Genomic DNA, 27478 nt, shown 5'->3' with positions numbered 1-27478 from the left:
TCTTCTCAAGCCATAAAACATAAAAATTGAGAAGATAGAATTGGAATGCTGCTGCAAAACTTAAGATCCACTAACATACCGCGTTTCAGTTTTTTATATATTATAAACAGATTAAGATGAATTTAGCATGAACAATTTATCTTATTAAATATCTTTTCAACAAAAGAATGTATAAGAATCAAGACCCACGAAACTTTATATAATCGAGAGATAAAAAAAGGACAAGATACAATTTTATTCCTTACCTATTTATTAAATTTAGTTCAATATTGCACTTACAAAATAATTATCATTTTTTATTTTAGAAACTTGATTTTACTCATTAATTAAAGACATAAAACATGTCTCATTAGATTTAGTAGGGAGGACCTAGATTTGATCTCCACACACTATACTATAGACCTACTACAACTTCAAAATGTCATAATTGTATTTAGTTTCTTGTCTAAAGTGAAACGCCATCACGTAAATATCAAAAATAGAATCCCACCCAACTTTTATCATGTATTTACCCTTTTTTTCCTCCACTTTTGAACAATTAAATTTAAAATTCCAACCTCTCAATGGATGCAAAAATCCATCAAAAGAAATAGAGAGTATTCTCAAACAACCACCTTCAGCTTCCCAGCATTTGAAACAATCATTTGAAACAATACAAACATTTGCAACATGCAATCCAGAAAAAATGAAGATAAAAAAATAAGGTAGCTTTACTCATCAAACTTTGCCATTACTCTAGCTATTCCTCATCAATTTCATCAAACTTCCCACTTTCCTGCCAAGCACTAGAAAATAAATTTTATATTCCATAACTAGACAAATAAGAGTCAACTCATTAGCAAGCAAAACTATAAACTAATTTTGAGGAAAAAAGAGAAAAACACGAAAAACATACACTCCCCTATTGGCAACAAGGTGACCAGAAATCGATTTCCCCAATGGATGACAGCGGCGCACGGTAGCCAGAAATCGCCTCACGACGATTGAGACTAAAATCAAAGGGGTTTTGTTGCGAACATGGAGAGGAGGTGATTGTTGGTGGTGGTTTCTTGGTTCAGGATTGGAGTTGGCCAGAAAAAGGAAGGTTGAACGTCATTGTTGTTGTTGCGAGCATTTTGGTGCTGTAGCGGAGAGTGAGAGGGATGGAGTAGGGGAGTGCAAGAGGAAGAGTGGGAAACAAGAAAGGAGATGGAGTGTGAGAAACTAGAGAGGAGATGGAGACATAAAAATTAAAACATTAACTTCTAAGACGGTTTTATGAAATCATAAAACCATCTTGAAATAATAATCCTTCTAAGACAGTTTTCACAAAATCGTCGTAAAACAGTAGTTTTCAATATGATTTTTGTAAAACTGTATTCATTAAACAATCTCATATTTACAAAATTATCATCGCGTGACATTGTAAGACAGTTCCGTATAACCATCTTAGAATGTGCATTGTAAAAAATGTTTTTTTTATAGTAATTTTCACACTTATTTTTTATTTTTTATTTTTAATGCCTTAAACTTTATAGTATACAAAAGATTCTTGTCAAAATAAACAAAGCTTAGAAGAAGGAATGTCATACACAAAACTTAATGGTGGCAATGCAAATGGTATCTTCTTGACAAGTTTAATTCAGTACTTGCGTATCTCATATCTTCGTTGTTTTCAGGTAGAATTTTTGGAATAGGAAAAGTACATGTAGCAATTAAAGAGCATAAAGTCATAATAATAAGTATATAAAGGTCATAAAGATATATTTAATAATAAGTATATAAATATTGCTGAATAAGTATATAAAGGTCATAATGAAATTATCCTCTTTCATTTTATAGCTCAAAATCTATGATTAAATTTGCCAATGCTTATAATTGTTTTACTTATTTTTTGGGCCCTGCTACTTGTACCCCCATTTTGATTTGTGCACTGAGGCCATTTAAAAAAATGTTTGATAAAAATATCCTTAGCAGAAATTAATTTTTGTTTTGTTAAAGGATAAATAGCATATTTAATCCCTTAACCATGCATTCGCTAATAATTTAGTCCCTACATTTTTAAATAATCAATTTAATCCACAAATATATAAATGTTACAATAAATTAGTTCAATTGCTTTGTGCAAGTTCATTATGCATTATACCTCCATTTCATTCATCAAATGCAGCATACCATAAAAGGCTGATAATATCTCTTAATTAAATTTACTGCCCTCACACGTAACAAAAATTGAAAGATAAAACATAGAGTTAACATTAAGAGACAGTCGCATCCCTCTATCATCACAAGCTGCATTTGACAGCTTCCAGATTAGAACCCCTACAATTTGTTTGCATATATAAATTTTTATGAAATCTATAATTTTTATTTAAAATTTATATATGTAAAAAAATATATTATTAGATCAAAATTAATTGTAATAATATCAAAAAATATATTAGAATATTTGTGTTAATAATATATTTTTTACATATATAAATTTTTATTAAACCTATAATTTTTATTTACAATTTATATATGTAAACAAATTAATTATTATATCAAAATTAATTGTCCCAAAATTTATTATATAAATTTGCATGCGCATTAAATATACATTAAAAATTTTAGTGTTATATATAATGACATTAATTATTTTATAACATAACTAACATATTAGTTTAGTTGGTTAAAACATCATGCTAATAACACGAAAGTCACAGATTTGATTCCTACATGAACCATTAATTTTAAATTAATTCGTAAAACATATTTTTTGAAAAAAAATTAAAAAAAATTATATGAGTCACTTACGGATTGTCAATCTGAAATCCGTAAGCCTATCATGAATTCACAATCCATATCAGTTTTATGGAAGACAATATTAGAATTGTCCATCTTCTGCTGAGTGTATGAATAATTTGGATACTGCATAAAGCAATTGCCTTCTGTGCGGAGGCAGCACTCAATATTTCTTATTTCATTGTTTTGCTATTCACAGTACTCAATTTACTAAGTACACCTTCTTCCCTTTTATTTGGTACATAAGTTTACTTGATTATCCTTCAATTTTTATTCCTTTTATTCAAATAATCACGGATTCATCAAATCCCATCCGTTCTTCTCTAAACGTTATTCTCCTCTATTCAATAATCATGGATTCATCAAATTACTTTTCGGAAACATGTACCCTTTCAAAAAAGTAATTTTTCAGAATTATGTTTTAAAAAATAGTTGACTTTCTGGAAATTACCTTCAGGAATCAGGACTAGGTATTTGTTTTCGGAGAGTAAGTTTTGGTAGCATTAAAGGAAGCCACACACATTATTAACGAAAAAAATGCAACGCAGTGATGTACCTTTGATTGAAGTAATTATTGCAGTAACTTGTTGATGAACAATATATATTACATATAGAAATGTTGGAATATAGACATTATCTTGTTGATGGAAACACATGATAAGGAATGGAATTCTATCATCTAGGTTGATGGAAAACTTCGTGGTCGATGTAGGAAATGGAATTACGATGAAATTCTATTTTTTTTATAGAAAAGAAATTGTTTTCTGTTGAAGTATACTAAAGTTACCTTTGATGTTTTTTTTAAGGAAATTGAATTATAAGAAAAACTTACATAAATATAAATTAAAAATTTTAAAAAATTAATGTAAATTTAAAATATTAAGAGTATACATTGACATGTTAGAATACAAATAGTCTCATGAATCTTGCCCAAATCCATATAAAATTAAATATAGATTTAAAATGAAAATTTGATTCTTACAAAATATTCTATTTTGTGTTTTAATCTTTTAAATATTTGTTTTAGTTTATGTAAATTTTAGTCTCTACTTTTAAATAACATATTACATGATAATGAAACTTTCAACTATTTAATTAAAACTACTTGATTAAAGAATATCTGTTATCGTCATACTTTTTATTAACTGTTGTTTTATCTCATCAGTTAATGTTATTACTTAATACAAATCAAAAATTTTAATACAAATCAAAATATTAAAATTTTGAGAGACTAAAATCAAAGAAAATAATCTTTACTAAAATAAAAGAAAATATTTTATAAGAACCAAATTGTTATTTAAAACTAAAATATATAATAAAATGTTGTGGACAGAAATGCACAGATCTCACTGAAGTCTAATATGTGCACATGCCATGTGTTCCATTTTCTTCCATTTTTTTTGTATGTGATCTTATCAGATTTCGTTGTCTTGTATGATTTCATTGGATTGCAACTAGAATACTTTCAATTTATGGAATATCATTACACACTTTACTCAACATGAACTATATATTAGCAATTAGAATATCAGAAAGAGTAAAGGGGCTTCACAGAAACAAGTGATTTCAGCTACTTCACTGTTTATCTTTTTTGGCCAATTTCTAAGCCGAGTCATTGGGAGAATCTCTAATGCCAAATTCCCAAAACCACAGAGACAATGAAAAGCAGTAGAAGTGTTCCATTTCCGCCTGGAATGATTGATTTCCTGCAAAATCATTGCATTACGGTTAAATGCCAATGATCAAAGCCTTTTTCTTCACAATACCCTGAAGCATTGGAAAATACGAATGTTGAGTAAAAGGGTTACTAATTATTTGTTCAAAGGTTTACAATTATTTCGAAAGAAACTAAAAGAATTGAAAATCTCAACACACTTGTGGGGTAGGGGCTATTATATTATACTACATAATTGTATAATAGAGAAAAGGAGGTACTAATTGGTTCGAACTGAGAACTACATATTAGGCAAGTATACAAACTTGTGATATTCTAATACTTGGAATGTATTCTCTATTTTACCTAGGGTACGAACCACGTCAGGCTAAAGTTAAAATGATGGTAACTAAAATAATGACCCTACTCTAGAACAAGCTTAGGCATCAAACATGATATATGGCATATTGACTAACATCATGATTGTAAGTAATCTCATAAAAGCGAAAGAATGCTATTTCTGTGTTTAGAATGCTTAATTTTGTTAAGTGGAACAGCAATAGCTTTACATACCTTATTTTCTTCTTGGATTGTTGCATGTAAGCCATCACAGGAGGAATAATGCCAAAGAGAAAACAATTGGCATATACCCCAGCAAGATCAAGAGCTCTTGAAAACATTGAGCGAAAAAATGAAGCTATCAGCACTGAGAAACCAAGGAGGGACAATGTTACAAGCACTTTAATCGGATCACATGCTTGCTCATTTGATCTCATTGTAGATGCAACCATAGTCACATTTCTTGAACCTTTGAAGCAAACCTTCCCAGAATTACCAATGCAAGACCCTCCTGAGTAAGAAGCTAATCCAACTTTTCCACTATAATTATGCTCATCACAAGCTTTGGCTTTTTCAGATACTAACTCCAAAGTGTCAAGAAGCTGTTTAGGCAAACTTACAGCGTATCCTATCAAGCTAGTTGCCATAGCAGAGAAGGCAAAGCCTTGAACTGCTGATAAAGCAGATGGATTCACAGAAAGCAAAAGGGACATAGGGTCACCAAAGGTAGCTGGTATGTTATTGGTCCCCACAAGCCCCAACACAATCAAATTCCATGACAAAACCATGACTAAAGGAACCGTTCCACCAATTAGTATTGCTTTTCTAGCCTCATCAATAGTGTTCCCAGCAACTTTGCATATAAAAGGAGTTATGACATGAAATCCTAATGTGAGTACAGCCACAGGTATGATAGGAAGTATTGAAGAAATTTTCCATGAGGCTAAAGCAAATGAGCTTATTATGTTGGCTCTTGCCACAGATATTCCAATGGCAACAAGTCCAGTTATAGAGAAAAGCATAAGGAAGCACAAAAGCCGGTTCGCAACATCAATGGTCTTGAATGGGAAAAAGGCAATTAATATTCCAACAAGAAGAGGAAACAAGGCATGAACAAGCAAAACATTCCTCCCTTGAAACCATGGAGAGAAAATGGATCCAATACCAGCAACACAGGCCACCAGCAAGGAAAAAGACAAAGTTGAGTAAACCAAAGCAACCAATGCACCAAAACCACTTCCTAATGTCTTTGTTGCAAGGCTTGTGAAGCTCATTTCTTCAACCCCATCTTGTTCCATGGATTCAAAGCAAAGTTCAGCAACAATAATGATTGAGGAAATGACATAGAGCCATGAAGCAAGTATTATGATTGATGAAGGAAATGGACCAGATTTAACAGTCAAAGCAGGCAAAGCCAGCATTCCAGGACCCACAGCAGTGCCAATGATCAAACTAACAGCACCCCAGAAGCTCTTTCCCTTGGAAGTTCCATTAGAAACCTCATTCTTGGTGCGGTTGTTAGCATTGTTTGCATCATCCTCAGCTGAGAGGGTAGGCAATGTGATTGCATTGCAGGGTGCTAACTTTGTGGTGAGAGGAGCATTGGAGCCATTGGTTATGAAAATAGGAGCTACAGTTTTCTTATAACTTGTTTGAAGATGGGTTCTATGTCCAACAAAATTCACTGTGCCATTAATTTTTTGGCTTGTGAAAGGCTTGTATCTGAATAATGGCTGGGAGAGTCGCATGTTGGTGGAGTGATTTATGTGTAAAAGGGAGTTCTTTGATTTTGCAGGCCAAGTGATGGAACAAGAGTGTATGACTCTAGCACACAACTCTGCTTGTGAATAATGATTCTATTCTAGGCAATCTTAAAGGACTAAACCCATGTCTGCTCCTCAATGAACATTAACTGATAATTAATCACATTTTTAGAGACCCTTTCTTTTCTAACCTATAGTAATATTTTTTAAGAACACTATACAGTCTTGTTAGGAGAGCTATAACGTGGTGGGCCCCAGCAAGATAGATCTAGCTCATAAGTCATAAGTCATAACCAATGTTTTTGGTTTTTGGAGTTCAAAGGGCCAAAAACCCTGAGAAACATTGCATAAAACCGGCTGTTGCTTCTTGCACCTCCAATTATTGCTTCCTGAGTCTCCATTCCATTCTGGAAAGTCCAATCCAGAATGCAATTTTACATTTCAGAAGAAACTTTCCAGACTGCAATAGGGTGTGAGAAGCAATAATTAGAGGGGCAGAAAGTTTTAGCCCATAAAACCTCTTCTAACATCAACATCTAAAGTTTAACCAAGGTCTGCTAAACCTTACTCGGTGTGAGAAAAGTTAGTTAACATTTTGTAACACTCTTTTACTCAATTGGAGAATTGGGCCATAACATCAACTGTAGAAATGATGTTGAGCTAGAGCCAATTGAAATTTGATACACAAACTATAAAGCTTCAATTACTTTGAGGGCCTTGCATTGAAAGGAAACAATTTTGATATTAGGAGTTGGCTATTGGGCCCAGAGATATCATTTGCAGTATTTTGTGTGAGGACTCTAATGTGATGCGGTTGACATGCCAGATGCAGTATTTTGGACTCATCATGTGATGCAGTCTGCAATTTCAAATACTGTCATCATATTCATTGAGGCATGCAAACTTTTGAAGAGTAGAACGAGATCACAATATGATTGGGGTTGTGGGATGTGATTTAATTTGATCTGGTTCAACAGTTCTAACATGAATTTAGCTAGCCAATGCTACTGACTAATATCTATGTTTCCAATCATTAGTTTTGAAAGATATTCTGCAAACTTATAGAAAGGATCTCGTCATAAATATAACAAAAAAGAGCAATTTATAATACATTTTTTATGCAATATTTTTCATTTATCTAAGAAATGGCATTCCACAACCCTACAATCCCACGGTGTTCTGGTTTGATTTTTGCAAATCTTTGAAACTAAATGTGGATCACAGATATTCTATGTTGCTGTATTTACCTCTCAGAAACTGTGTGGATACGAGACAATGATGGTATTTCTAGCCTTTTAATTTTAAAACTCATAGGGTGCAGGAAGCATGGGCCTTAAGATGATACCAAATAAAAATCAGAACACCAAACCGAAATACTAGCTAATTTGGTTATTGGATATAGAAAATACTAATTTAATCCAGCAAAATAAATTATTTGAAGACTAAAAACAAATAAAAATTCAAAAACCAAAATGAAACATTTTTTTTATCAGTTTAAAAGTTACTTCAAGATACAGTTAAAATGAAGAACATCAAATATAAAGTTAATGATATTCAGTTATTTTATAATTTTTCAAAAATGATATTTTATATACGGATATGATTGATCTTGGAATTTGAAATTAAGAATGTGAAGAAGTAGAAGTCAAAAACTCATGAAATTAACTTTTTAAAACTCTATTTTTTAATAGGATTTTCTTTTATATATAAAAGACTACTTTTTCTATATCTCCGATGAGTAGAAGTCAAAACTCATAAAAAAAAACTTTTTAAAAATTTAATTTTAAAAAATTTAATTTTTAAAACTTTTTTTTTTACATTAAAAAAGACTAGTTTTCAATTTTAAAAGTAATCTGATACTGTAAAAACTAGAAGTAGAACGTGTTTTTTTCAAGTGAGATGTTTTGAAATTCATTTTAAACTATTTCCCCTCCTCTTATCTAAATAAATTTTGTTTTCAAATTAAATTTGAAAAGTAAAAAACAGAAACTTAAAACAATCCAAAATTTAAGTTTTTTTGTATACTGTAAAACTAACTATTTATTCAAATTAGATCAACAGGTGCCGTTTAACTAAGTTGAAAAATGTAATTCAAAAAGAGTTGAAAGCGCCTTATCTATATTTTCCATCTCATTTTCACTATATTTTCCATCTCATCTTCACTATAAATACACATGTACCCTGCTTTTAGAAAAAATAACCAAAACAAATGGCAGCATCAATATAAAAGTTTGCCGACAAAAATAAAAATACCAACAACCAGCTCTCATGATACTATCTGATTGCAGACCGCCAAAAGGATTTAAACCCTCATATTCAACAAGAATACATACATTTATTCCCCAAGCTTCATAAAATTCCCCAACCTGAGCAAATATTTAAAAATAAATAAATAAATGATACCGAGAAAGAAAGAAAAATTTACTTCATGAACGGTAGAAATAGAATGCTAGTGAACCAGCTAACAAACAAACCAAATTTTATTGACAATGCGTAACCATGCTCTCTTCCAACTAAATTTACAAGAGCACCAGTGACAAAGCTCTCAATGAATGATATAACTATTACTTACTCTGCAAAGCAATACTTTCACGTGGAAATTTTGGCTTGAATTGCAACATTTCCCCGTTAAGTGTTCCTTCCTTCAGACTACACACATGAAAATTGATTCCTCCATCAACTTTCTCACAATAATACCATCCCTAGAAATAGAGAATAAGGGAATTCAAGTATTTATGTGCAAGTTTATTGAACAATAGCCAATGTAAATGGTTAAGAATAAAGGGTTATGAATTATATACAATCTTAAATCTTGAATAGCATTCTTGTTGACATTGGTCCATTAGTTGAGTTTGTATTTGAACAGAAAAAAACTTACCTGTATTGCAATTTATGCAGGGGAAAATAAATCCTTTATATTGAGAATAGAATAAAAGTGCAAAATAAAGCATGGTAACAGTTTGAAAGTAAACTTGTAAACTAAAGTCCTAATAAATCCTTTATATTGAGAAAGCACATTAGAATAGTCAAGTGGTTCAGTTAGTTGGAATTCAGGCCAGGCAAATTAGAATAGTCAAGTCCTAATAACATGAATTTCATACAAGCTCACCTTCCATTTTTCATGTTGGAATTCAGGCCAGACAAATTAGAATAGCCAAGTCTTTCAGTTAGTTGGACAGTTGAAAGCTTTCTGCACATCTGCAACCTCTGCCATAATTTGGAAAGGAAACAAGAGTGAGAATGAAAATTCTCGCTAAAGGTCCCATGGTTTATAATCACAACAACAAAAATCAAGAATGATTCTTGCTGATTCTTCTTCTTTGCCGGAGTTCCTTGGGAATTTCTCTTGGTTGATGAAGGCCATCGAGGTAAGCTTTTCAGTTTGGTAAATACATTCTGCTTTAAACATTTTATACTGTTGACAAGCGTCCCTCTCTAGAACAACCTTGGCAAGATGTACAACTTGCTTAATTTCCTGCCGCCCGCTTCGTATGCCACTGGGTGACTACACAATCATGGTTGCATAATTCACATTATAAACTTGAAGTGGAACACCATTCTTAATCTGATCCTATTTGAGATTAAGTTTTGTAATTATAAACCTTTGAGCCTTCCTTTTGTACGTGGATCAGAAAATGCTCAGAAGCCATATAGAAAACCTTGATGTCTCTGATGATTTGTGAAATACACCACCCCTGTCACTTCACACATAGTCAGACATACTTCATCACCACGGACAAACTACGAGCCTTCCTTTTGTGGATCAGAAAATGCTCAACAGCCATATAGAAAACCATGGTGCCTTCTTGTTGTGAATCATGATAAATTGGTAATCATAAAACCCAATTACTATGTATTCGATATTTTTTTAGTTGACGACAATGTGTACTTCCAGTTTTTCCATCAACCATCCAAAAAATATTTTTTCAATTAATTGTAATTTTGAATTGATTTATTAAAAAAAACATTAAAAAAATGAAAAGAATTCAAATTCTAGGCATTTCAAATTCCTTGAAATTTTTAAATTCTCAATCCAAACACAAGGTTAATGATGAATGATGAAGAAAATCACCTTTTGAAATGAATTAGAAAAGAAACACAAAGAGATGCATATTTCAAGAACACTCAATTATAACCTCTATGCATTGATAACTGTTGTTCGTTACATTATTGATGGTATCTAATGAATTAGCCTTTCATGACATGTATGTCCTTAGCCATAATTTTATACTGATTAGACATCCACTTTAATATTTGGACAATGGCCCTAACTCATTCAATTATGTTATGTATATATACTATATGTACCAACATTGTCAACATAGACAAAAGAAAAGTCAATCAAACAACATATTTTCTTTTTCCACATAAAATACACTGAGAAAGTTGGAATAAAGGTCTAGAATACCGGTATATTGGTAAAAAAATCTGAAAAAAAATTATTATCAAAGACCATCAATGAATCAATGGCAGGAACATCTCCAGGAATCACAAAATCAGTTATACTCTTATTTAGATCATGTGATTCGTCTTTGTTACAACTTTTGTGACCATTTTTTTTTCTCCTTTCACCAGATGGTTCCAAACAGCCCGTACCATTGCTAAAAAAATCTGAACATAGTTCTTTCTCATAAACCACCAACGAATCAAGCTCTGGAATATCTCCGGGAATCACAATTTCCTCCATGCTCTCAGTTGATTTATACGACTCATTACTTTTTTTGTTACTTCCTCTATGATGTGTCTGTCTTTGAATCTCTGAAGCGGCATATTCTTCAGATTGAATGCGTCGTCTAACAACTCGTATAGGTTGCTTGCTCCTGGACTTTTTCACTATCTTCATGTTCAATAAATCCTTGGGACCGCGAGGCTTTCTTGATCCCATTGTTTAATATTTGATTCTTGCTCTCTCTCCTTAATTTAGATGAATGATTGAGTTTCTTTTATGAACATAAGAATGGTTTGGGAAAATATATAACAAGTTTCCAATTTTGAAAAGTTTTGATAAAGAAAGATTATCTAAGATAAGTTTGTTAATTTTTAAAATAATTATTTAAAATTCAAATAAAATCTATCTTATCTTTTTTAAAGAAAATTCAACGAGACCAATTCTTTTATTTATTTGAATCTTACTTTTTTTTGTCTTTGAAGAAAATATAAAATAAATAATAAAACATAATAAAAAATAACTAAAAAAATATTAAATACTCATCATATCTAGCAGTAGTATAACTCTCTTCAAATTTCTTATCCACAAAACTCTCTTCAAATATAGATATTAAAAATGAATGCAGATAACACGTAAAGAAGCTAATAGTATTAACCAAGTGCGTTCAAGTCAGCTCTGATCGCAAAGGCGGACTCCCCTGCCGATCCAGGATCGAATACCGGTCTTGGCGAGAGGGTACCGATAACTAACTTCCATCAGATCCAACTCCTCTCCTACCAACTTCCATCAGTTTTTTATATGTTAATATAACCGGATCATGAAATCCGGAAGAAGAAAAGGGTGTGAATTTACAGATTATATAATCTGGAACATTAAATTTATTATTTCGGATTAAGTTTTTTCACAATACAATAATTGTGTCCCAAAAACGTAATATAAAATAATGAGTTTTATGTTTTAGATTAGTGATATTACACATACACAGTCCATAATATTATATATATTTTGGAATGCTAATTTCAGAATTGATTTTATAACACACCAGATTGCTTGTACGAGAAAAAAAATGGATTCTGAATTAAGTGAAGTGCTTGTTCTATTTACTTCTCAGAAAGAAAAGTGTCGATACGAGTAAGGGTATTTTAATCCTTTGATTCCGGAAATACAGATTGTTTTATAATTAAACATAAAGGACAAATAACTAACTTTTTTTTAGTTTAAGATGTAGTTAAAGATAAAGTTAAAATGAAGAACTTCAGATACTGATACTCAGTTGTTCTATCATTTTTTAATTAACGTTAGTTTATATGTGGATATAACTGAACTTGGAATTTGAAATAAAAGATGTGAAGAAGTAGAAGTCGAAAGCTCAGTAAATTTTGTTTTTAAATTAAATTTGAAAACTAAAAAACAGAAACTTACAACAATTCAAAATTTAAAACTATCTTAATTCAAAAAGATTTGAAAGTGCCTTATTTGTATTTTCGGTTTCATTTTTCACTATAAATACATGTTCCCTGCTCATCTAATTGCACCGTTTACCTTCTATCATTCATTTCTTATTTACTCTCATCCTTGCCTCGATGATGGGGAAAATGGGTAGTATCACTACACTTTTGCTGTTATGTTTGGCTTTGATTAGCATAGCAATTGAAGCCATTGATGTTTCCTACGATGGAAGGGCCATAACAATTGATGGCAAGAGAAAAATCTTATTCTCTGGCTCTATTCATTATCCACGTAGTACTGCTGAAGTATGTTACTGTATCATCACATTTCCACATTTTGTTTTTTTGGCTCAATTACACATTATGTCGTCTATTTCAAAAATCCAAATTATTTGCGGTTGATTATATGACTATATCATGGATATAAATCCATTCAATTATATATTTTTATTTTCACATTATTATTTTTTCTGTTTCTAAAATCCTATTATTAACTATTCATTTATGTAAAATCATTTAATTCTATTTTAATCTATTTGTTTATGACAGATGTGGCCATCTTTGATTGAGAAATCAAAAGAAGGTGGACTTGATGTCATTGAGACATATGTTTTTTGGAATGTTCATGAGCCTCACCCTGGCCAGGTTTTATATCCTAATAAAACTTTATAATTTCATGATACATATTTAGTTTTCTTTTCATTAATTTAATCATTTTTTTAATGTATTTTCAGTATGATTTTTCTGGAAATTTAGATCTTGTGAGGTTCATTAAAACCATTCAGAATCAAGGACTTCATGCCGTGCTTCGAATTGGTCCATATGTATGTGCAGAATGGAACTATGGGTAAGAAATACAAAAAGTTTTACTTCATTATATTCTTTTTTTCATAATGATCTAATCATATAGTTTAAATAATTTGATTTATTTTTTATACACTAGGGGATTTCCGGTGTGGTTACATAATATACCTAACATCGAATTTAGGACAAACAATGCTATTTTTGAGGTTAGTCACTATAATTTGTTATGCTCATTGTTAGGTTTCATACCCATTTTGTATGACAAATTGATGTCCTAATTTGATCTCCGTTTAATCCACTGCAGGATGAGATGAAAAAATTCACTACACTCATAGTGGACATGATGCGACATGAGAAGCTCTTTGCATCACAAGGAGGACCCATTATTCTTGCTCAGGTTTAATTTTATAAGTGAGATCCTACTTATATTTTTTTCTTTCATTATAACATTTATTATAATTGACTTTATACACCAACAGATTGAAAATGAGTATGGAAATATTATGGGCTCATATGGTCAAAATGGAAAAGAGTATGTTCAATGGTGTGCTCAACTAGCTCAATCTTATCAAATTGGTGTGCCTTGGATCATGTGTCAACAAAGTGATGCTCCAGATCCTTTGGTAATAAATATTAAAATTTTATAATTATAGTTTTCAATTATTTTGGTTTATGATAATTATTATTTACTCTTTTTTTTGTTTCGTTAAATTAGATTAACACATGTAATGGTTTCTACTGCGACCAATGGCATCCTAATAGCAACAACAAACCTAAGATGTGGACCGAGGATTGGACTGGCTGGTTTGTTCTTCGTTCTCATTTTTAAAGTATTTTTAATTGTAAAAAAATGCATTCAAATAATATAACCCTTGTGATTAGGTTCATGCATTGGGGAGGACCAACTCCACATAGAACTGCTGAGGACGTTGCTTTTGCTGTTGGGAGATTTTTTCAATATGGTGGCACATTTCAAAATTACTATATGGTAACTAATTGCATTATTTTATTTTTAAAATTGAATCAAATATATAAATGATAAGTTATACTTATTATTAAAATTGATTTTTTTCACTAATAGTACCATGGAGGTACCAATTTTGGACGAACCTCAGGAGGACCATATATCACTACCTCATATGACTATGATGCTCCTTTGAATGAATACGGTAAAGAATAGTTAATTGAGAAACATGATTCATGATTATGCCATTTTTTTAACTTTTAAGAAAAAACAATGTTATTTGTCTGATAGTAAAATAACATGATTTATTTACTCTTTTATTTATTTGATTTGTAATTTTTCTTATTGTTAGGTGATTTAAATCAACCTAAATGGGGACATCTGAAACGACTTCACGAGGTTTTGAAATCAGTTGAAACAACCTTAACTATGGGTTCCTCCAGAAATATTGACTACGGAAATCAGATGACGGTAAACTTTTGTTTTTCATTTTAACTTATTTTTATTTACATTAAGCTATATTTTGAATCATTTGATTATCATTGATCTCCAAGAATGAATTATTTTTTATAGGCCACAATTTTTAGTTATGCTGGACAATCAGTTTGTTTCCTTGGAAATGCACATCCATCAATGGATGCCAATATTAACTTTCAAAACACTCAATACACTATTCCTGCATGGTCTGTGTCCATCCTTCCAGATTGTTATACTGAAGTCTACAACACTGCAAAGGTAAGAATAGTTCTCATTAGTAATTGTTTAATAATTTTATAGGCTACCCGTCCAATGCTACATGTTAAGGTCATTAATTAGTTCAAAACTAAAAAGATCTGCTACATTTAATTTAAGCTAAAATTTAGAGTCAAAATCTTATATTTTATTGGGTGGGTTTAAATGCTTGACCAAGTTTTCTATCTCTAGATACATGATAAATCAAATAAAAAAACAAAGTGAAATTTATATGATTAGTACTGACTAATAATTAACATGAAAATAGGTCAATGCTCAAACATCCATAATGACCATTAATAATGAAAATTCATATGCATTGGATTGGCAATGGATGCCTGAGACGCATTTGGAGCAAATGAAAGATGGCAAAGTTCTTGGATCTGTTGCTATAACTGCTCCTCGGCTTTTGGATCAAAAGGTGGCAAATGATACAAGTGATTACTTATGGTACATCACCAGGTAATTGTTAATTTCTTAATGTTACCTTAAAATTTTATATTGAGGCGTAGATGCATGAATTACTTATTGCCCACTAATTTGTGTGACAAATCAATCCTCAGTGTTGACGTCAAACAAGGCGACCCCATTTTGTCCCATGATCTTAAGATAAGAGTAAACACCAAAGGACATGTACTTCATGTGTTTGTTAATGGAGCACATATTGGTAAGTCTATAGTGCAAATTCGAACCTCATTGCCAATTTTTATAATTTAAATATAGTTTACTAAGTTTTAGGATTTTATTCTTCCTTTTGTTGATTTGCCTCACAGGTTCCCAATATGCTACCTATGGAAAGTACACGTTCACTTTTGAGGCAGACATCAAATTGAAACTTGGGAAAAATGAGATATCTTTAGTTAGTGGCACCGTTGGTTTACCAGTAAGTAACAACTGCACATTGCATAAAGGCATTAATTGTGTCATTAATTATCGATGCTGTTATTGCATAATTAACTAATTAACATTATCCTCTTTATTGACATAGAACTATGGTGCCTACTTTGACAATATACACGTTGGTGTTACTGGCGTTCAATTGGTGTCACAAAATGATGGCAGTGAGGTGACCAAAGATATCTCCACAAACGTGTGGCATTATAAGGTTGGAATGCACGGTGAGAACGTGAAGCTATATTCCCCTAGCAGAAGCACTGAAGAATGGTTTACAAATGGTCTTCAAGCACATAAAATATTCATGTGGTACAAGGTATAATTAATTACCTTTCTTTATATCAATTGCGTGCAAGTATATATATACGCTTTATATAGTGCCTTGTGTAGTTATGTAGTAGCCTTGGCTCATTTGATAAAATCATACTATTACTGCATGCCATTCTTTAGATTCAAATAGTTCATGACTTAGTAATTTAACCAATCTTTTCTTCTTCTTCTTGCAGACTACATTCAGAACTCCCGTAGGAACTGATTCAGTTGTGCTAGATTTGAAAGGTTTGGGAAAGGGTCAAGCTTGGGTAAATGGTAACAACATTGGTAGGTATTGGGTAAGCTATCTTGCAGGTGAAGATGGTTGTAGTTCAACATGTGATTACCGTGGAACATATAGGTCAAACAAATGCACAACGAATTGTGGAAATCCCACTCAAAGATGGTATATGAATAATTTGAAATGATCATTTAAAAAATGTGTCAATGAAATGCACACTAAATTTTTTTGTTACTTTATTTCTAGGTACCATGTCCCAGACTCATTTCTTCGTGATGGTCTGGATAACACATTGGTGGTGTTTGAAGAGCAAGGAGGTAACCCCTTTCAAGTTAAAATTGCCACGGTAACTATTGCAAAAGCATGTGCAAAGGCCTATGAAGGACATGAATTGGAATTAGCATGCAAGGAGAACCAAGTCATATCTGAAATTAAATTTGCTAGCTTTGGTGTGCCTGAGGGTGAATGTGGATCCTTTAAGAAGGGTCATTGCGAATCTAGTGATACTTTATCTATTGTGAAACGGGTAACTAATTTATTTTAGCATAGTCAGTTTGTTCTTATTTCCATGGTAAAGGACTAAAAAAAAGTGAACCTAATTTTTTTTTTGTTTTTTTTTTGTAGCTATGTCTTGGCAAGCAGCAATGTTCTATTCATGTTAATGAGAAAATGCTTGGACCTACTGGATGCAGAGTCCCAGAGAACAGGCTTGCGATCGATGCACTTTGTCAAACAACGGTCTCCAATGAGAGGAGGAAGTACTAGATTTTAGTATTTGTTAGAAATTTTCAGTTTTTGTTGATGTTACTTTTAGCTTTTAGGAATAATAATAATGGTGGTCTTGAAGGACCCTCTTAGATGTAGGAATGGTCCACTACCCTCTTGGTATAGGGGCGTCTTTGTTCTATTTTAGAGATAAATTAGGTCATGATTGTTTGACTTGAATTTTATGAAGAAATAAAATGTGTTTCCTATTATTCAAGCTTTTATTTTCATTTTTATAAATTGGGACATTCTCGGGTGTTTAATGGAGATGTGTGGGGCAAGGACCATGATGTGAGTGGAAGAATGGGTGAATGGTTTCTACTTTCTATTATTGCATAATTTTTTCATTCATAATGCTTGGTTATTAATAATTTTAAAATATAATTCACTCAGTCACTATCTTAGTTAATCGGGTATAGGGTTTATATATATTTCTGGCCTACTCTTGCGGCAAGGTTTGTTATGTGTTTTCATTTTGAGCCTTTCTTCCCATTCCAATAAGATTTCGGCCCTGCTACCGCCCAAGGACTTGTTTCCAGAAACGCTATTTACTGTCCCTTTTTACCTCTCACCCCAATTTTCAGTTATGAACTTTTGTGATAACTTTTCAAAATTATATATATTAAAATTGATTGATAATGTAAATAATTTTAAATTGACAGCATATTAAAATTAATTAAATTTAATATTTTCCTAAATCATTTATAGGGTGAGACTCTCATTCTCTCCACTTTCTCAATTACATATTTTGAATAATTTTCTTCTCTTCTTTAAATATGTATTTCACACATTACTCTCACTCCACAGCTAGCAAAAAAAAAAGTTCTCTCTTAACCATATCAAACTATGTATTACTCGCATCTTTCTTTGTATTCCTAATCTTCTTAACAACCTATCAATTTCAATCTAACTTTTTTTTAATCTCAATTGAATTTCATAATTTTTTTTAAAAAGTTGATCAAATTGAACTAAACTTTAAAGCCAACAAACTTGTTATATGGGGTAATTTACTACTAAATGACAATATAAAAATTATTTTACACTTTCAATACATATATTGTTTAATTTGAAAGAAAAATATGTTTTTAATTCTCAAATTTCAAGTCAAACTTAATTTTTTGGTCCATGTACTTTTAAATCAATCAATTTAGTCTTTTTTTCCAGAAATAAACTCTCTTTTAAACTTGTTATTTTAACTGTCACAAAATTGAAATAAAACTCCATTCATATATTTTTCAAAGATAGATATCTTTTGTTTAATCTTACTCTAGTCAAATAAGTTTACTATGGATGATAAAAAGTTTTCTTTTAATATTTAAATATAACAACATATTAGTAGTAATGTCTATTTAATAAGTGAACTAAATTGTAAAAGTAGTAAATAAAAAGTTTGAATATCATTTTTCAAGAGGTTTGCATAATACTTGACAAAATAACTATAAGAAAAATGAATAATTTCTTTGGAAATAAATTAAAACAAGTGCTAAAGCAAATAAACTATAAATCTTTTTTAGAGTAATTTTTATGAACACTTAGAAAGTAAAAAAACGGTTTTGACAATAATAATGGAAATAGTTGGAGAAATGAATTAAAAAAAAGGATTAAGTACAGAAGAAAAACGTTAATATAGAACTATATAGTTGAATAAATAACTTAAATTATTAACATGATAGCTGGCTAGTAACATAAAACCCCAAGAAGGATGAATTTAACTGTTAATAGCTGAAAGAAGCAAAAAATTTGCAAAAATGGAGAAACTTAGTGAGGAAGCCATGGACGCCAAATCAGAGCTTTCCAATCATCACACAATACCTAAGAAAGAGTCACACAACAATGATTTGAATCCCCCTTCAGAAGGTCAAAATTTCTTTTGTTGTAGCCTTATTAGCACAATATCAGAAGTCCCTAACAATGTGAACATCGAGGGCGGGTGCATTATGACGTTTTGAGGTCAAGCCTTAACTTTTCCACGCTTAGTCTGTCAAGGGCAATAGTAAAAGGAGCTTTATGATGCTTCCAGGTTAAACCTCAACTTTCTCATGCTTAGGCTCAAGATGATAGTAGCAAATTAAGTGAAAATTGGCCTTATAAACTTGTTTCCAACGGTGTTTTAACTTGTTCCTCCAATGTAACTTTTCTCAAGTCTACAAAACTTATTCTATGCCCACAATTAAACATTAAAAATCTAATAAAAATTCTAGTAGATTAAAAACACTAAATATATACAATATCTAATTAGTAATGAAATTACATGAACTAAACTCAAACAAAGTTTTAAGCTAAAAAATGTAAAAAAAATGCTAAGATACTTAAGTATAATAAATATAATTAATGCTCGAACTCAAAACTACTAATCAAACTAGAATAAATCACTTAGACTCAAATGGGTGTACATGTATTAAAAGTTATATTAAAAATAATATTAACCTTAATATTTTTATCTATTAATAATGACAACTTTTGTAATATGTACAGTGTAAAGGAAAAAAAATGCTAAGTGGGACGGAGATAATCTGTACAAAGGTAAAAAGTTTTTATGCCAACTTCTTCGGATCATCAAGGCCAAAAAGATTCTCCTGCTACTGTAATAGACGATATAAGCGAGAACCATGTATTTCACCATATCACTATTTTTAAACATATTTTATATTTTTTTTTTCTTTTATTAATATCTATTACATTAGTTATCTTATATCACATTTTTTTATTTTTATAAATAAACTTCTTCATAAACACTAGGAAAAGAAAATTAAAATAAATTGATTTTTTAAGTTAAAATTAACATATTCACTTTAATTTTTTTTATAAAAGTTCAGTCATCTAATTTCTAAAAGTTGAGATATATAAAAATTGATTTTAATTTATAAGAGATGGAAGAAAAGAATGAAAGAGAAAAAAGAGTTAGAAGCCTACGTACCTTGGTCCAGAGCGAGGATTGGGATAATAAGTGGGTGTTTGATTTGGTGGTCTGTTTTTATTTTTATCAGAAATAGAAAATGGTGATAAAAATGTATTTGGTTGAATTTTTGAAAATATTTTCAGTAAAAATATTTTTCCAAACGAACCGGAAACAATAAAATCTTATTTTCAGTTGAAACTAGAAATCTCATTTTGGGTAAAATTAACGCAGTGTCAAACAATGTAATTTTAAGCAAATATAAAAATATATTCTCTTTTTGAAAACACATTTTTAGTATTTTTATTTTTTTAAAACAGAAAACAAGAAATCAATCCAAACATATTTTCAAAATTTTAATTTTTTTTAAAATAAAAACAATTTTAAGAAAATAAAAACAAGAAATGAAAACAAAAAATAAACATTCAAACCAAACGCATCCTAAATTTTTCCGTTCTCTTTAGTTCTATTAAACTCAATTCATTTTACTTTGTATTTTATTCTCTATAAAATGTTTATGAAAAAGTTTACAAAAACAAAACCTTTCTAATTTCTTTTTATCTGTTTCAATTGTAAAATAAATATACACATTTATCGTATATAATCTTCTTCTATATATACAAAATCTATATATATAAGCGCCTTTTTCAGTAGCATGTTATGAGTATATATGGGGACCTCCAGATTTTGTATTTATCGAAACTATTAAAAATACTAGAAATCGAATGTTTTAATAATGTTATCCAATTTCTACTATATATATATATATATATAAAGAATTTTATCCAAAACCTAGTAAACTAATTAAATATATATGCTTATTAGGTGAAGTACCTAAACTCCGTTGTTTTCATGAACAGGATATATTCTAGTTCTAGAATACATTTGAATGTGGTCAAGCTCTTCATCACAATTTTAAAAAACAAATTAAAAGAAAACATTAAAAATAGAAAAAAAAAACCATAGAAATAGAAGAAAAAGAGCAAACATGACATGAAATTTATGAGCCTAGTCGAATGAATGGACATGGAATTTTAGAAAGAAAGAAAAATGGTGGCATATAATGAGATTATTAGCTATAGCGACATCGTTTTCATTGGGACACTGATGATTATTTGATGGAGGCTCCTCATTGGTTGGTGAACCCCCAACATCAACCTTCACCCCTTATTTTCACGCAACAAATCAGGGTTTTCTGATTCAGAAACAAGCATGTAAATATGTATACTAATACTACTACCATTTTGCATTTTCATCTATTTAATTTCTTTTTTGCCCTTCCTCACCCTTTATAGATGGATAAGCATTGTTCTCTCTTTCTTCCTTTGCTTCCCCTAAATCACTTTCTCAACCTTTCCATTTTTTCACTCCTTTTTCCCCATGAAAGAAAGGGAAAGAAAAAACTCCAAAGATCAATTAGTAGTGCAAAAAAACAGAAGGAGCCGCAGAAGACTCAACAATATACATATAAAATGTCGGTTAAGTTTCCCTCAAGCATAAAACCACAATGAACACTTTGCTTTGAATGGAAAGGAATGTGCATTAGCGTATTTTTTTCCCATTTTATTATTATCATTATCATATGAAAAAATTGAAACCTTTCTTTTCTTCCAATATTCGATAGCTAGCTAGCATGCCCTTACCCCATTCCTTGGCCACCTCCACCGTACTTTCTGTATATCCCATTATATATCCATGTAAATATACCATAAATATGATTCTTAATTCTCGCACGGCTCTCAATTATGTTCCTTAAGAGACACCTACACAAAAAGATGGGTAAAAGAAGAGAAAGAAAATACTAGGCACACACGTTTATACATACACATAGGAAGTAATTAATTAAGTGTATATATATACTATATATATACATGGTCATTGATAGATAGCTTGAGCAAGGTACAATTTATACTCACTAGACATGTACATTATTCATATGTGTACGAAACATGTATATTTTGCACAAATGTCATAAAAAACAGATTCAACACAACAACTCAAACTAAGGAGTATTTGGGTAGGTAGACACTTGGTGACTAGGTTTCTTTGGACACAAGATTTCAGGCGGCAGTCAAGAAACCCACCATTGTTGTTGTTGTGGTTACTAAAATAGTTTTGTAATTATTAGTGTGTGCTTTTTTAAAATATTCTTTGAAATTCTATACCACCAGAGGCATCTTCTGCACGGATTCAGGGAATTATTCACGTGCTTCATCAACTTGGTTAATTACTGCCCACTCATAATTGGTGGTGTCTTCACATTCACCCTTACATAATTTTCATTACTTCCCTTATAATATAATTAATAATTCGATTAATAGTACCAAGTAGTAGTATTTCTTACAATTTAAAAATGATGTCTGTGTGTACCTCTTTGTTCATTTAATTATTTACACTAAGAAAATTTGTAACAAAGTGTCATTTTAATTAATTACTTATTCACTTAATAACTATGAACTTAATTACACAACATTAATTAAGCGACATATATATCTCAGGAGCTATAGCATCGTATCTTTCGGGGTACTTGAAAACTTTAAAAGGACAACAATAGTCATGCCTGGGTGGGAGGCACTAGGTAGGAAGCCACAACCTTTAAATTCCAAAGTTGAAAAAACAAATGCACAATTTCCTTGGGAATTAATTCTCCCCACTCTTGGTGGGATGTCACGCAGAAATAATATTCCACACAGCATAAAATATACATTGTGCCGCAGGAAGATCATTGGAAGGGCTTGAAAATTGGTCGTAATTAACAAATTAAACTTGTTTGGAATATCAAAAAGAATAATGAACAATGTATATAAGTACCTGAAAGTATTCAATTAGATACATGAAACTTGTTATACAAGCAAAATTTAGAGAACTAATACAAATGCAACTGAAAAATAAATAAAGAAATTAATTAATAAAACAAACCCACTAATTATATAACAAAAGAAAAATTTACAAGAGCATGATCAAATCCTTCTCTTTAGTCTATGAAATATAAACCCAACTTTAACAAGACCCTGGATAATCTAATCAATCAATCATAAATCTATACAGTATACGAGTATCCCACCAGAACTTCTTCCATGTCTAATATATAACATATATCTGTATATATCACCGTCTAAAATCAGAAAATATATGGTATGTTGTAGTAACTATATAAAAAACCATAAATCAACAAATTAACTTGCTTTTATCTCTCTCTTCATGCATCTCATGTTTTTCAATTATTCTTCAGTAATCATCCCACAGGCATTCCAAATCTGAGAGGGTAGTAGCAACTGATGAAGGAGCTTCAAAATTATCCTCGTACAATGCCTTGTTCCTTCCTATGTTGTTGTCTTGCTTAGAAACCACCGAGGAAGTGTCATTGCTGAGGCACGTGTCTTGAGAGGCACTGACCACAGGCTGGTTCTTAGTGTTTGAGAATTGCTCCATCTTGCATTGTTTTCCTTGGTTCATATAATTATAATAATCTTGGAACATGTTGAAGGGTACTGAGGTTGAATTTTGGGTTCGAATTTGAGGCTGAGAAAGAAGGGTATTGTTATTGCCTGTGCTAATTCCCATTATTGGGTTATTAGTAGTAGTGAAATTCACTTGGCTGGTGGAGGCATAGTTGTTGGTGGGAATCTCATACATTTTGTGTTCTTCTGGCTTCATCATCATTAGCATGTGCTGATTGTTGTTGTTGTTGATGAAGTTGGGAAGATAGTAGCCACTTGATGGTGGTTTAGCTGATGAAGATGAAGGCGTGTTATTAGTACCCTTGAAATCATTGTCAATGTGCTTGTTTGAGGTTTGGTCAAAGAGAGGATCCACGAGAGGTGGGAGAGAAGAGAAATCAAATAGATCTTCTCCAATTGATGAGTTCATTCTCAAAAGGCAAGGGTTAATTATTGGGAGTGCCCTTTTGTTAACAACATCTGTAGTAGTGGTGTTGCCCTTGTGGAAAACCTTGCACACAACCCATTCATCCTGAAATAATGAAACACCCCCCAAGAAAAATAAAACGGAAAAAGGTAACTGTTATTAGAATCTTAACAATTGAACTAAATAAAGCAAAAGGTACGATATTAGAGGACCACCCCCATGAAAGAAAAAATCTCTCAAAACAACACAAAAGGCACTTTTCTAAAAAGTGATGATTAATTAAAAGACATGATTATTAAAAAATCTCAACCTTTTTCCAGCTTCCTCAAAATCCATAGAAAAATGTCTTGAAAAAAGCGAGAGAGAAAAAGAGAGAGGTAGTTAATTGTTAATTACCTTTGAAGCCTTGGGAAGGTTGTAACATGCGAATTTGCCATCCAATCTGAATTCATGCATAACCCAATTTGACTTCTCACCCTTAGGAGCTCTTCCTCTATAGAAAACAAGGGTCTTCTTCATCCCAACAAGGTTGTTCTTCCCTTTGAAAATCTCTTTGTCTTTGCCAGTGGCCTTCCAATACCCAGATTGGGTTGCTCTATTGGTTCTCATGCCTGTTGGATACTTCCTATCCCTTTGGCAAAAGAAGTACCAATCTTTCTCCCCCATCTTTGCTTTCTCTACACAACAAATTCAGATCAATGAATAACAAGTAACCACCCACAAGTGACAATGAAAGATGATTGATGATATCATATCAATCCTATGTCATCAAATTGAGAGAAAACAAAATAAAAAAGAAAAAAAATAGAGAGAGAATTAATGAATTGAAGTAGTACTTACTGGGCAAGTCCCAAGGCTCACACTTGTTGAAATCAGCTTCTCCAATAGCAGTTGCACTGAAGGTTCTATTGAGGACTTTCTCTGTGAGGTAACAAGTGATGATCTCTTCATCTGTGGGGTGGAACCTGAAACCTGGAGGCAAATCCAAAGGCTCGTGATCATGATCATGATCATCTCCTTTGTTAACCACAACCGGCTCTTCCATCATCAAATAATTGATTAACCCTTAAGCAACAACAAAACAAACAAGTTCTACAAGAAGCAGATATATGTGTGTGTGTGTTTGATGGGTATGTGTGTGTGTGCGTATTATATCTTAGGATGTTATGTGAAAGAGAGAAGAAGAAGAAGGTTCAGAGAAAGAGAGGGGAATAGCTAGGTAGAAGAAGAAAGTAAAAAGAAGAAAAGATGGTGTGCTTAAATAGAGGAGCGTCTAAGCACAGCTCACACATACATACACGCTGTAAGATCCGTGGTGTGGAAGGCACTTATTGAGGAAGCCTACAAATATTGCTTTCTCTTTCTTTTTTTCTTTTTCTATATTTTCAAATACGTGTATTTGATTCGTATTTTACTTAGTATGTCCTATTTGTCTTTTTTTTATTTATTAAGATATTGTTGTGACTAATTTTTATCAGAAGACTATAATAAAAATAAAATATTTTCCTACATAATTTATTTTATATTTAAAATTAAGATTTAAATCTAAATCATTTGATTAAAAGATAAAGTAACAGTGATTGATTTTATTTCTTCTTTTTTTCCTCTCTTTTCTTCTATTTTACGTTTTAGACATGTTAATTAGGTGTTATTTAATTTTTGGGAATTTCTTTTTATTTTTCCTTGTCATGACATCATTTTAATTTGTATTTTCTTAATTATCTTTGTATGTCTTACTTAGTCGTTAATAAGGAATGCAAAAAAATTATGCAAAAGAAAATTTCTCTATTTTTTTTTACGTGATATCCAGATACAACGTTAACTATAAGGGCCGGGTATTTATAACATTTTATATATTATATGAAGTCTAAAAACAAAAAGGCACCATATATATTTACAAAAAATATAAAGCATTTTTTATTTCTAACGGCAAGTCACGTTAAGAAAAAAAAAACAGGTATATAAAACTCAGAAGAAATATATGATAACTAAAAATAAATATCACTGTATTTGAAGGCTCTCAGACATATTCAAAGCAAAATAACATATTGAATGTTTTCCTTTGAAACAATGTGATCAAATCTTCAAATAAATTAATTGTTTTTTCTTAATTAGCCAGATCAACAAAAAATGTTAAAAAGTAAATAAAAAAAAATAAAAGGGTGGGGACCCTGTTTTTGTTTCCATGCCCCATCACTTTTCAAAATAAAAAAGTTGCTATAATTAACTTTATCCACTTGGTTCAATTCAACCTAACATCACCGAAGCGATATTTTCATTACCTGTTTCCATCACCAATATTTCCACCGCTCGCACGAGGCTTGCTGTTGAAAGCTTCTGAAGAAGAAAATCAAGCTATTATATACAAAAAAGAATGAAAAAACTACGTTTTCTTATTGAATTTTCTATTAAATTAATGTTATGTAGCTGCTGCTGCAGGTTTCGTTGAATTTCATTTTTGTCAACACACACTCGCAGCTTTAGGTTGGTGGTGGTAGTTTTTGTTGGTAGCTGGCTTGGCTAAGCTGCTTCCAATATAAGTTCACACTTTGCTTCCTAACGTTCTTAGTTATATTAAATTAATTTTTTTTTTATTTAGAACATCTAAATCACTTGGTATACTATATATAGTACGTTTGAAACATTGTGGTTTTAATACTTAAAAAAATGAATTTTAATCCTTTTGTAAGAAAAAAATTTAGTTTTTAACTTGTCATTTAATTCTTTAAGTTTTAGTTAAATTTTCTATATTATTTTATAATTTGAAATGTTTTACAACTTATATTTGTATTAAATATGAATTTAATGCATACATCATATATATGTCTGTTAATATATAACTTTTTTATTTAATTAAAAAATAAATTACGTGACGCCGACAGTGAGTCTCCAAACAAATTCTGGTGATTAAAAACTCGTTTCTATTAAGGCATTATGTGGTATAATTTATTTGAATTTTTCTGAAATTATGGTTTCATATCTGAAAAAAAATTAAAATAACTTTTTTTTTATTTTTATTTCTAAAAATTACATAATTATTATACTTTTCTAATATATCTTTCAACTAAAAACTTTTTGAAAAATTCTAATATATAACGTACCATTGACTGTTAGAGACAGTCACCCTCATATAAGTCAAAGAAAGAAGCAGTAATATGGGATGTTAATTTTCTAAGAGGTTTTGGTGTTTGATTTTAGCTGGCAATGTAGAATTGTATTTGTAGATTAGGTGTGAGTTCTTAAATTAAGATTGTTTTTTAAAAAATAATCCAGTTTTACAACTGGTTTTCATCGTAAGTAAAATAATATATATATATATATATAACAACTGTATCTCTCGTTTCTCTGTAAAAGCAAGTTTATATTT

The 27478-nt window shown here is 30.9% G+C and overlaps 3 protein-coding genes across 3 annotated transcripts; 1 reads left to right on the top strand and 2 right to left on the bottom strand.

Annotated features, from left to right (window-relative positions):
• Positions 1 to 4255: 4255 nt before the first annotated feature.
• LOC100785767 (tryptophan-specific transport protein) lies at positions 4256 to 6504 on the bottom strand. The gene is made up of 2 exons (XM_003519900.4): positions 4991 to 6504; positions 4256 to 4469 (listed from the first exon to the last, which is right to left on the bottom strand). The coding sequence occupies exons 1-2, from the start codon at positions 6502 to 6504 to the stop codon at positions 4391 to 4393; spliced, it is 1593 nt and encodes a 530-aa protein (XP_003519948.1). The 3' UTR covers positions 4256 to 4390.
• Positions 6505 to 12774: 6270 nt separating this feature from the next.
• On the top strand, positions 12775 to 17441 carry LOC100784169 (beta-galactosidase 15). Its single transcript, XM_003519897.5, has 18 exons — positions 12775 to 12942; positions 13186 to 13281; positions 13371 to 13483; positions 13580 to 13646; positions 13745 to 13837; positions 13920 to 14063; positions 14156 to 14244; positions 14323 to 14428; positions 14522 to 14609; positions 14757 to 14875; positions 14978 to 15139; positions 15405 to 15598; positions 15700 to 15803; positions 15910 to 16019; positions 16125 to 16346; positions 16537 to 16748; positions 16830 to 17109; positions 17208 to 17441. Exons 1-18 carry the CDS (start codon positions 12775 to 12777, stop codon positions 17346 to 17348), a joined length of 2508 nt encoding a protein of 835 aa, XP_003519945.4. The 3' UTR covers positions 17349 to 17441.
• A 5708-nt stretch (positions 17442 to 23149) lies between these two features.
• Positions 23150 to 25366, bottom strand: LOC100813376 (NAC domain-containing protein 87). The gene is made up of 3 exons (XM_003518150.5): positions 24952 to 25366; positions 24508 to 24788; positions 23150 to 24216 (listed from the first exon to the last, which is right to left on the bottom strand). The coding sequence occupies exons 1-3, from the start codon at positions 25157 to 25159 to the stop codon at positions 23473 to 23475; spliced, it is 1233 nt and encodes a 410-aa protein (XP_003518198.1). The 5' UTR covers positions 25160 to 25366; the 3' UTR covers positions 23150 to 23472.
• Positions 25367 to 27478: the final 2112 nt, after the last annotated feature.

This window comes from Glycine max, chromosome 2, assembly GCF_000004515.6.
Source record: "Glycine max cultivar Williams 82 chromosome 2, Glycine_max_v4.0, whole genome shotgun sequence".
Classification (NCBI taxonomy): Eukaryota; Viridiplantae; Streptophyta; class Magnoliopsida; order Fabales; family Fabaceae; genus Glycine; species Glycine max.
Note: the sequence above shows the minus strand (reverse complement) of the source record. Positions and strands in the feature narration are given on the sequence as shown.